At 40.4% G+C, this 12,696-nt stretch overlaps 1 protein-coding gene across 3 annotated transcripts in view; it reads left to right on the top strand.

The window, feature by feature from the left end:
• The window catches only part of zfpm1 (zinc finger protein, FOG family member 1), a 103,719-nt gene that overhangs the window by 42,884 nt on the left and 48,139 nt on the right, over positions 1-12,696 (top strand). For all 3 annotated transcript variants that reach the window (XM_064952021.1, XM_064952020.1, XM_064952019.1), the window contains exon 2: positions 7,507-7,653. In XM_064952021.1, coding sequence (XP_064808093.1) covers positions 7,507-7,653 — 147 coding nt within the window. The remainder of the gene's footprint in view (positions 1-7,506; positions 7,654-12,696) is intronic.

The following is a 12,696-nucleotide window of genomic DNA, read 5'->3' as shown; positions in this document are numbered from 1 at the left end:
TTTCACCAGGAGAGTGTTTGATGAGGTGCCAAGTAGGAACCGTTGTGATGTGTGTCTAGGGAGGGAAAGGACATTATTCAACATGTCCTAGAGAGGGAGCATATGCTGCACTGGCAATATAAAAACCTCATTATGATAATACAATGTCATTTCTAATCCACATTTAAACCTGTTGAACATTACTGTTCGATGTTGCTGTTTTGATGACTGTTAATGTTTCAACAGTTATTGTTATTATAAGTAGATGAACAAGGACAGTCAAAGAAATGAAAACCCTGTATGGTTGAGATTAGAGGTCGACCGATTATGATTTTTCAATAACGATACCGATTATTGGAGGACCATATTATTGGAGGACCATAAATTTGTATTTATTTGTAATAATGACAATTACAACAATACTGAATGAACACTTATTTTAGCTTAATATAATACATCAATAAAATCAATTTAGCCTCAAGTAAATAATGAAACATGTTCAATTTGGTTTAAATAATGCAAAAACAAAGTGTTGGAGAAGTGCAATATGTTCCATGTAAAATATGTGCCATGTAAGAAAGCTAATGTTTCAGCTCCTTGCTCAGAACATGAGAACATATTCCCAGGTAAGAAGTTTTAGGTTGTAGTTATTATAGGAATTATAGGACTATTTCCCTCTTTACCATTTGTATTTAATTAACCTTTGACTATTGGATGTTCTTATAGGCACTTTAGTATTGCCAGTGTAACAGTGTAGCTTCCGTCCCTCTCCTCGCTCCTCCCTGGGCTCGAACCAGCAACACAACGGCAATTAGCGCTAACTAGCTAGCCATTTCTCTTCGGTTACACGAGCCTCATTTCGGGAGTTGATAGGCTTGAAGTCATAAACAGTGCAATGCTTGACGCACCATGAAGAGCTACTGGCAAAACGCACGAAAGTGCTGTTTGAATTAATGTTTTACGCGCCTGCTTCTGCCTATCACCGCTCAGTCAGATACTTGTATGCTCAGTCAGATTATATGCAACGCAGGACACGCTAGATAATATCTAGTAATATCATCAACCATGTGTAGTTAACTAGTGATTATGATTGATTGTTTTTTTATAAGATACGTTTAATGCTAGCTAGCAACTTACCTTGGTTTACTGCATTTACGTAACTCCTTGTGGAGTGCAACGAGAGAGAGACAGGTCGTTATTGTGTTCCTAGGCCGTCATTGAAAATAAGAATGTGTTCTTAACTGACTTGCCTAGTTAAATAAAGATTAAATAAAGGTGTAAAAAAAAAAGATTTCCGATTGTTATGAAAACTTGAAATCGGCCCTAATTAATCGGCCATTCCGATTAATCGGTCGACCTCTAGTTGAGATGTCACCAGGTCATTGCTAGGTCACAAAGCTAGATGTTGCTATGTTCTTGAATATGTTACATACCAGGAACCTGTTGAATTGAAGCCGTGTGAAGTTGATTGACAAATGCAAATCCTCTGATAATGATCTGTATTCTACACCCAAACATAGGTGATCAAATCTTATGTAATTTCCTTGCCATCACAGGATATTTTGTCATCGTGCCTTGGTGCACACAATGCCAGTTTGATGCCATTGATGTGGGGGAATATATCTCAAGGTATAAGGGGTAGTTGGTATAATGAGTGTCTTAAACAACTTGCTTCCCCCCCTGCTGCCCATAAAGTGTCACACAATATCGACTCAAAGAATCTTGCCGAAAATTCTGTGTTAGTGTGTAGTGTAGCTCGATGAAAAAGTCAGAATGCCATTGTGAATGTAATGCTGTATAGTGTGTATCAGTGTCTGTGTTAAGTTCATAGACAGTTTGACTCTATCAGGGCTAAAACCACCATGTTCCAACATGGAAAACAAGAGGAAGATATATTTTTGTCCAGCAGAAATATCCTCTTGAGAGGTGGGGTTATCTGATAGATTGGTGTGAAGAGGTTTTGCAAGGGTAGTTTTTCTCTCATGGGGCTATGAAGGATACACCTGCACTGGACCATCCATCACTATGGCGATGCTGGGCAGTGGGTAACTATGGTGCTATCGCTATCTACCATCACACCTGCCCTCTCATGGCCCACAGAGCAATTTCCAGGCAGGGGGAAGCTGATCCCCCCTCCTCCATGTTATTGACTACTTCCTATTTTCCTTCCCTCTTCCCCTTCTCTTTCTGTGGGTTCATTCTTCCCATCGTGTCCCACCCTGTCATCTCCCCTGGACCATTATCAGGGAGACAGCTCCTGCTCATTAAGGAGTTAATTTTCTCTGTCCTATCTCTGATTTGTATAGTGAACCTAAAGCACTGTGAATTCTTAAAATTTCTTCTGTGTTATCAAAAGGGGAATGGGGGATATTTAATCGTTTAAGTAGTCTTCCTGGGGACTCTTTTTTTTTTGCTCTTCCCAGCAATGTAAAGAAATCCTGCTGAAGCCGCCCAGCTCAGTAATTCAGTTTTTAAAGCATGAAAAAAACCCCAGACTTGATGAAATTCCACTATCAGCTCCGAACCAATATGCAAAATATCTCGCTGGAAATCAAATAGCTATTATGTTTTCATTTCCACGTCGGCGTATTTGCTTAATGAAGAGGAGACAGATCAGACCAGCAGAGAGAGTCTGCAGGAGCCGATAACCGAGAACGGCTCCCAGCTATCCGCACAGAGTGACGCTCCCAGTCACAGCGTTTTTTTCAGAGCGAGAGGGAAGGGGGGGGGGAAGGGAGAGGAAGAAAGAGGGAGAGCAAGACTATAAAAGGGAGATGGCAGGGTGAAAATGGGATAAATAGAGGGATGATGATTATAGGACGAAGAGAGGGATGTCGTAAAGGGAAAAGAGAGTGAGGGATAGAGAGAAAGTGGGAGAGAGATTTAGTTTAGGGAGGTGTAAAGGAAAATGGGGGAGTGTTTGTCAAAGCTTCTGTACCTCATTGCTCTGTCCGGGGATTTGACTGTTTGATGTTTGACGTCCTGCTGTCACGTCCACATTCGGGATCAGGCGGGCCCTGTTTGAAGTGCTCCAATGCCCTGTGCATATAAATATCATTACAACACATTATCATCATATTATAATCACACTCATTATCATAAATATTGTAATCGCTCATTCATATGATTTCACTGATGGTGTTGAGACGTTTTATGCAGATATATTTTTCTATTTAGTTGCAGGCTATAACTCTCATATCTGTCTGCATATATTTTTTATGACTGTCTGGCTGTTTTTAGTCTGGTTGTATTTAACAGTTGTGTGACAGAGTACTGCTCACAGATATGCTACTGATTTATAAAGTGAGGGAATAAAATGAGGCTCGTCACAACATCAGACCAATTCTTACATAAATATATTGTGTTGTGATATGTCTTGCCATCCAGGTCTGGTCATATTGTATATCAGTACACTTTTGATATATTTTCTATAATGGCTATGTGCCCTAATCATGGATACCAGAATATCAGAGGTACACAAGTTGTTTTGAAGTAGGTCATGTGTAATTGTATCTACGACACCACACGTCCTGCACGTGATGGTCTTGTGGGCGGATATTCTTACAGTTTTCAATGTAATGTTATCTTACTGTTGTCTAGGTTACAACTCGACCCGATTTGTATATTTAATCCTTGATACCTACATGTACCTCTGATGATTGAATATGCCTTAAAGTGCTTTTGTATAGCCATGTTTTGTATTGTATTCACACCCACTATGCCCACTAGCATATTCAGTGTGCGGGCCTTTCTGTTCTTTTCATATTTACTTTATTAGTCTAGCAGCTATGTCTTCTATGACATGAGATTCAGCCACTAAAATGTGGATGACTTATTTTCTGTTCCATAACCCCAACATTTTACATAAAACATGTGTTTATGAAAGAAAGGTAGGTAGTGTACCAACCATACTTATTTCCCATTTATGCCCATGTACAAGCATTGTAGAGTGTGTGACTGCCCACTGGCCTGTGGATTCTCTCCAGCCTCTATGTGGGCCTGGGTCTTCACTGATGGCTGTTGAGGGAGCCTAGGAGTGGTATGATCATTCTGAACCCAGTTAGAGTGGTGTGCCGGCCCCTATCCATTGCTCTAACTCTCTACACCTGTCTGTCTGCAGTCAGACCACAGTGAGTCCCTGCCACTCATCAGCTGGCAGGGCAGTGAGAATCCTCAGGCTTATCGGCTATGTCAGGGACTGTGGTGACATCAGTCACGTGGCACCTCTGGCACCCGTCACTTCACTGCACCCTGGTCTGTCATCTGTCGGTCAGTAGAGTACTTAAGCATCATTGCAGGAGATTTGGAGATCTGCAGAGGGATCAATAACGTCACCAGGATTTCACAGGTTTTGAAAAATTGATATGTTTTGCTAGATTTTTTAACATTTTCTGAGTAATCAATGAAGTCATCATTGCCTCGGATCATAGACAATTTTTTGTTGTTGTTGCTAGACATCAAATTAGAGAAATCAATCTGATCGCATGGACTGAATTCTTTGCACAGTATAACAAAAGCTGAATTCTGATCATTGAAATGGGCTTTGAACCCTCTAGGGGTTCAAGCTGGGAAGACATTATAGAACAGAAGAGGCTCCTCTTCAGCATGTGACTCAGTCAGGTAGACCAGTTTCCTCCTCAAGAGTACATACCAAAGGGGCCTCTCTTACTCTAAATATCCTCCTTTAAGGTTTTCTTCTTTCTCACAAATCTCTGATTGTCTGATACAAGTAGCGCTTCTCTTCTAGTTTTACTGTTTTGTAAGATGGTTATTAATGTAAGAGCTGGCGAGGGGTGGCGGCTGTTTAATCAGGCTTGTTGAGCATGCAGGTTTGATGTGTTGTCTCTGTGTTTAATCACCGCTGCTGAGCACACTGGTTTGATGTGGACGGCGAGTTAATAAAGCAGTATCTCCTCTGCCTTCATCAGCTCAACACTTTGTTCTGTGCTGCCTTAGAGTGGCAGATAGAGTTAGAGGCTGCTCTGAGTTCTTTCCCCTTCTCTCTCTCTTTTTCACTCATGTCCTTAAGATTACCAACTTCTGTGTCACAGATGCATGCAGGCTAGTATTTGTGTGTGTCTCTGTGAGAAAGAACACATATGACTGGCTTGAGACTTATTTCAGAATCTGGCTTAGGGCATCAGTGCAGGTCATACTACCTGTCTCTCACATGCAGGTATTCAGTGGTTCAATACTTTTTGGATTGATATTCCGGACACTTGCTCCTCAAATAATACTAAGCTACAACTCTGTGAACAACTCTGTGTGATACATTCCTGGGTTGTTTTTCCGTTAGGTAATGTACCTAATTAGATTGGTTAGAAAAGTAATTTATTTATCCCATTCTTTGATTTGTTCAGTCAAATTCTGATATCCATTTATTTAACGAGTTTTGAAGTTATAATTAGTGGTTATAACTTTGAAAAGTGCAAATAAAGTTGGATGGTACAATGCTTATCAAGTTGCCTGTACTATCCTTTCTTCCAACTATCCTGAAGAGAGAAAAATATAATATTTCTTAGTAGATAAAAGAGGCAAAAGTTAAAACTTTTTCCACACCATTTGATGTCTGAAAGCAGTGATGCGGCGATTGATTCATTAAACCAGAACAGTAATGAGGAAAGAAATCATAATTCAAACTTACATTTTAAACACGAAATATAATTGGAATTTTATACAGAGAAGTCTCTTTGTACAATTATGATTAAAGGAAAATTAATTGTATGAAAATGTTCTCACAGATACTGAAAATTATATCAACCAAAGCTCGAGCCACATAATTCAAAAAATATTGTGTTCGGGATCGATCTTTTTCCTTTCCTCTATTTTTTTTGTTAAGGTTCAAATCTAACTGTGTTAATTTTATCTGAAATTACAGTGAACCATTACAGTGAAATTAGCCTAAAGATGTTTCATTTACAAAGACAGAAACACTTTTGTCAGGCAGCAATTGTTTCCAAGCATTATCTCCGCTTCGTTTTAATTGCTTGGAAGTGAAATTAACAGAATTAGAAAAATAGCTTTTTCCTTTTTCTACAAGACTCTTTATTCACGGGTATTGTTGTCTGCTTTGTATAGATTATAGGGCTCTTTGTTCTATGAGTGTAAATATATACGCCCCCGGTCACGGCTTTAGCTTGGAACAATCCCACTTCGCTCATCACAACCTCATGGAAATTAATTTACAAACTATGGGGTAAAATCCCATTTTAATATGCAGCATTAATTTGACTAAAATGTACTTGTTTAAAATGATGCGTTGTGCCCCAATACTTAATTGTAATGCCTTGTGTATGCATTTGTTTGGTTTTTTCTCCCATGGTAATCAGTAGAAGGTTAACCATTTACACTGACTTGACAGTTCCTAATCCTCTTTATGGAATAGGTCCGTGGATTAATTTATAATCTGTCTCTCAGTGTTCTCATGGGAATAGGCTGTGAAGTTATGTCTACAGAGAGTTGTGTCATCCAATGTGATTTGAAATACTGGTGGGCTTTTTTTTATATTAGAGGGGTAGAACCTTTTCTGTGTGTTTCTCAAACACTGAGGAGAGAGCTGCACCCATTAGAAATAAGAATGAGAATGTCTGTATTTTCCCGACCCGTACCAATAGAACGAGACAATGAAGAGCAGCAAAGTGATGAAGGGGACAGGGTCTGAGGTTTTGTGTTTTCATCCTTTGTTTTATTTAGTCTGAATGACAATTAATATAATGCATATGAATTCATTTTAATTATTTTAAAACATAATATTCAAAATCTCTATTATCATGCGTTAATTTAGGCTATCCTCACAGGTCTAAAATAGCCCAGCAGTGTAATCGTGAGTAGTCAGCAGGGATTATAGAAATGCAATGTCAGGTGTGATGTGAGTTAATCATTTTATGACAGTATTAAAACCGCTTTAATGTACCAAATATAAATGTATTATCAGTGTTGTGTTCAGGGAATGGCAACATTTTCCCCACACATTCAATCTATTGCGCAGAATTTGATATCCTTAATTTTTCTGGGGCCACACCTAATTCTACGAGACCAATTTTACAAGGGACATGAAATGTAAAATGAAATAACTTCAGAGCTTTCTGTTCAGTAATCTCTACTGGATAGTGACAGCACAATATTATATTGTAATTTTATTCAATTCAAATTGATAAATCTATCGTCATGAATTTCAGGCTCCCGAGTGGCACAGCGGTCTAAGGCACTGCATCTCAGTGCAAGAGGCGTCACTACAGTCCCTGGTTTGAATCCAGGCTGTATCACATCCGGCCGTGATTGGGAGTCCCATAGGGCAGCGCACAATTGGCCCGGCATTGGCTGGGGTAGGCCATCATTGTAAATTAGAATTTGTTCTTAACTGACTAGCCTAGTTAAATGAAGGTTAAATAAAAAATTAAAAAATGAATTAGGGTATGGATTTCCTCACCTGATGTTATTATGCTGTGGGTTAGTGGTTGATGCCTTCACATAAATGAGCAAAAATGTTCAATTTAATTAAATGCTCCCTATTGTTTCTTCTGGAAGGTTCTACTGGGGACCTGGAAGGTGACGAGGACAACACACCTGATGACGTCAGCCTATCAGGCGATGAGGGTGGAGCCTCGGACCCAGAGGACTCAGCAGAATGTGACAGCTCCAGTCCACCACCATATACCCCCCTGTACATTGAAGGTGAGCTCTCCCACGTCTGTTCACCCCCCTGTTCAATGAAGGTGAGCTCTCCCATCTATGTTCACCCCCCTGTACAATGAATATGCGCTCTCTCAGCCTGGGGTAGCACTGAGAAACATACAGTTAAGAACACATTCTTATTTACAATGATGGCCTAACCATGCAACAGAACTCAGGGAGTGCCTGGTGTCGTCTTAGCTCATATCTCTGAGCTGGTAAGCTCAGATGCTGTGAACGTCATGGCTCTGTGCCAGTGTTCTCAAACATATGCCCCTCAAATTCTAGTGCCAGTGCCAGTTCCCTGGTTCCCCTCTTAAAACCTGTTATGGCTGCTGTCCCTGTACAGGGATCAACATCAGGGGAAATTTCAGAGTGACAACTAAAAATACAATTTCGTAACATTGAACATTCTTGAAAATGCAAGTGTCTTACACCCTTCAAAAGATTAGAATCTTGGTAATCAAACTACATTTTCCAATTTAAAATAGCTATTACAGAGAACAAATCCCATGCTTTTGTTTGAGAAGAGCAATCAAGAACAGAAACATTTTCTGCCATGACAGGTTTTACATATTTACATCTGAAGGTAAAATTATGACTTACATTCTGATATCTTGCTCTTATTTCTCTTCCTGAGTATCCCATTGATCAAATGAAGTGCCGTTTTCTTTGATAAAATCCATTTTTATAGCCTAAATCTAAACATTTAGTAAACTATTTGTGCCGTGAATTGCATCTCTATCATTTTTTTACGGAGCATTCAGCGTGATTCGCCCCTGTAAACAATCGTTTACATAGTCATGGTGGGTGTCAGTGCATTCCTATGGATGTTTGCAACACAGTCAAACAACGTTGTTTTTTTTGCAAGGAGAATTGACCGAAGTGAGCTGATTTGAAGACAACGATAAATGACTACCTGACGCACCAATAATTTTAACGAAGCTTCATTGATTGACTATAGTTCTGCCCAATGACCACTGATCTTCTTGAAATCTAGCTGGGTAGATAGCCAATGAGCTGAGGTAAACGCCAGTATGTAATGGTTTGGGGTTGGACCACAATTCCTTGGTTGTAATCGCACGCGCAGGGAACTCCATTTTCGCCTTGACGATCAGAGGGGTTGCTGTAAAGGCTTTTTACGCGCAGCTGTATTTCGGAAAGTTGTAGTTTCAACGATTTCATTGAAGATATCCTGGCGAATACTTCATGTAAAGCGAAGTCAAACTCTAAAGTAAAAGTGAAAGTGAGACAGATTTTTTGTTTGAGGAATCTTGGAGTGTTATCATTCAAACGAACTGAGGAGCTGTTTCTGCAAGGACAGGACATACTTCTGGACGGGTAAGTGCTAATGCCGTTTTATGAAATATAAAATATATATATATATTATATATAACAAAATATATATATATTTTTTGCAATGAAATGTGTAGTTTGTTTTTGTGTGTGTGCGTTGGTTTGTTTGGGTGTGTGTGTATATATATATATATATATATATAACAATGGCCGGAGTTGAATGGAACACCTTAGTGACTGTGCCCACTGCTCTATACAATCAATACATATCTTATTTTATGTGATGATAAAAGGCTCATACAATACAAATATTGTTTTAATGTTTTCTTTCACAGTGATAGCGACTCCGACTGGGAGCCCCCGGTGCCAAGCTGCCCGCTCTACCTGTGCCCCCAGTGGTGTTCATATGCCACAGTTCATTACTGCAGGCATGACTGTGCCTCAGAGCCAAAAGGGCATAGCATGGAGGCGTCGTTGTGTTCTGTGTCGCATGAAATGCACCACTTGTTCAGTTTGCTTCTGCTTTACATCAGAAAGAGACTGCTATGGGACATGGCACAGGTAGCAAAATATTATGACGAGGACTTCCAAGGGGTGTGTACAGTTTTAAAAAAATATCTATTTTCTAATATTTTTTAAAACATTTTTGTGTGTGTGTGTGTGTGTGTGTGTTAGAATTGCTTTTTGATATGTTGTATATAGTTATTTGCACTGCTGTATATAGTTATAGGTCATTTCACCAATTCGGCCACTAGGGTACATTTGGGCAACTTGTGTGGGACACCTGGGTGACTTCATGCTAATTGTCATGTAGCTCACCCATTCCTGAAGTTATTAGTCTGAAACCTTGCACACCTACAGTTGCCCTCTTGTGTTATCCATCAAAATTATCTCCAGCATCCTATCTGACTGTGGCTATTCTAGTACATGTGAAAGATGATACTACAACAATAAAAAACAGAAAACGTATGCCCTTTCTTTCTCTTTTCTTCCAACAGATCTGTGTTATATTCTCCTACATTCAATTAACATTTCCACAAACTTCAGAATGTTTCCATTCAAATGATACCAAGAATATGCATATCCTTGCCTCTGGGGCTGAGCTACAGGCAGTTAGATGTGGGTTTGTCTTCAGGCGGAAATTGAGAACAAAGGGTTGCAGCCATAACAGGTTAAATACCGCTTTCCAATTCTCCTCCAGGGCATCAACGCTTTTTGGAAAGTGCCCTGTTTCATTCTGTGGAGCTTTCTGTGGTGAGCTCGTCATGTCAGTTGGTTAATACAACAGTTAGACTTCTGTTATGGCACCATAATCTTGGAGATTGATAGCATCGTCTCAGTCTCGTTGTCAGTCATTTTGTACTAGTAATTCATTTTATACTTGTCTTTCTTCACTACTGTAGGTAAGACTGAGGCCTAATTGTTATGTTGACTCAAGGATTATTTCATATTTGGATTGATGATTTCAATGATTCACCCTATTAATAATTTCTTGATGAGTTGTACGTTAAAATATACATTCTGTGGTTCCTGGGTTATAAGTTATAAACTCTCTCAAATCAACTGCCAGTCCTATGTAACCACTAAACTCGTAAATTCATCATATCTCAATATCTCACTACTTGTTAGTTGTTAACCTAAACTGTACAGAATAGGTACACACCATAAATTAATGTTAAAAAATCTAATTTCACATGTCCATATGTCTAAAGCATCGACCAAGGTTTCCTTTTGACCAGATCTTGGCATCACTGCTTGGCCCCACATCTTTTCCTCAGATTTTCCACTTATCCTGTGATAGTGGAGTTTGGAGAAATATTATTTTGAGTTATTCAAGATTTCTGTATTTCTTATTTCAATCTAAAAAATTCCTGCTCTTGTGAAATTTGGGGCTGGAGTGATAAGCGTCTGTTCGTTGGCTTGGTTTGATAAACCCATGTACATTCTGTCAGGTGTTAATCAAGACTACATTAGAGATTACCCGTGTGTGTGTGTGTGTGTGTGTGTGTGTGTGTCGCCTTCAGCTTGTATACTGCAGGTGAGGATGAGAGAATTAAATGTGATTGTGTGTGTGGGCTAAGAATAAAATGTTGATTACATTTCAGAGGCAAATAGTGTGTAATTTTGTGTGTTTCTGTTTTTCTCTCGTCTTTGTCTTCTTCCCCGCAACTGAATGGAGAAAAGCGACACGTCACCTTGTTGATTTAACTCTCTCCCTGGGGTTCCTCAGTTGCCCAGTGCTGCCATTATCATCTCTCTGTAAATCAACCGTGTTTGACGAACCTGCTCTTTCAACCTGGGATCAATACCAGGTCTTTATCAGGCCAGCACTGGCTAATAAAGGCAAGGTCCCTTATCTACCATCTGGGAGAGAGAAACAGAGGCGATAACCGCCTGAGAAAAACACATTCTACCAGTAACAGGATCCGTTCTCTGTTCATTTTCTAGCCAGAAAACAAATATATTAATTCACACAGTAAAATGAACACACACACACACACACACACACACACACACACCACTCATCTGCTCAATCCATCTCTCTCTGTCATGGTGTGACTTTGCTTCCTTTCAATGTTCCTTTAATCTCTGCGTCTGATGTGGTCTTTGGTCTACAGGTGAATGCAGAAACTAACTGAAACAAGAACCCTTGTCTGAGACATTAGGCTTATCAAAATATGGTAGTCAAAAACTGGTGAGTGAGAGAGGCCAACACTACTGCTCCAAATATCTCTCTCTCTTTTCTTAGGGCCTTTGAGCTCAAGTAGCATCCCTGTTTTTGTCTCTAAGGAAACTGGTGGAGTTCAGAGCGGACAACAACGCAGTAGGGAGGGAGATGCAGAATGAATAAGAAGTTGGGGAGGACAAAGAGGAGTCTGTGTGTAGAAGTTCAGGTTGTTGGGTGACTTTGCCCTGCAGGTGTGACGGGAAGTTCTGCTTATCAGATTGATGGAGGCTGTCTCGGTTGGGTGGGGGTGGAGGAGAGGAGGAGGGGTGGGGGGCAGAGAAGGGAGGGGGGGTAGTGGTAGAGAGTGAGGGAGAGAGGGGGCGGCAGAAAAGTCTCTGTTGACTCCTCCTCGACTCAGATGATATGGGAGATAATATTGATAATATTAAACGCAATAACTGTGGTTCCAGCTCCTCTCCCCCAGCTGAGCGCTGCAGGATAAAATCAATGTGCCATTCAATGTGATTTATAGCTGAAAATAACGGGACTGTTTAGGCAGGGTGGGAGGATTGGTAGTGTGTGTGTGTGTGTGTGGGGGGGGGTCTGATGTGCTGGGAAAGGCTGAGTGTGTGTGTGTGTATATGGGGTGGAATGGAGAGGTGGACGTGGTGGGTGTTGATGGTTGATTTATTTGACGATGCAGATCTAATCTCCAACTGTTACATTAATAACAGCACCTCTGCGTCACGTGGGCTGACGTTTATGGCTGGTATCGATCGAGAGCTATCGCTGTTTATCTGAGCGGGAATGCAATGGTAAACATGCCCTTTGTGCACACGACTGAGGTGTTATCGGGGTGGGGTGATGGGGAGGGGGCAGGGGCGGGAGGGAGGGAGAGTCCCTCTGATTAAGCTGTTGGCTAATAATCAACCCATTTGGCCAGGTAAGAACACTCTGGAAGTAAAGTGTATGATACCAAAGTCAAAGAGGAGGTTGAGTTCTCCCCATACAGTGATCACTTCGATCAGAGGGAGCGATTCAGTAGTCACCTTCATCAAAGACAGACAGGGATATTGATGGCA

Source organism: Oncorhynchus masou, chromosome 31 (genome assembly GCF_036934945.1).
Source record: "Oncorhynchus masou masou isolate Uvic2021 chromosome 31, UVic_Omas_1.1, whole genome shotgun sequence".
Lineage (NCBI taxonomy): Eukaryota > Metazoa > Chordata > Actinopteri > Salmoniformes > Salmonidae > Oncorhynchus > Oncorhynchus masou.
The sequence above is the reverse complement of the archived record's forward strand: the minus strand, read 5'-3'. Positions and strand labels throughout refer to the sequence as shown.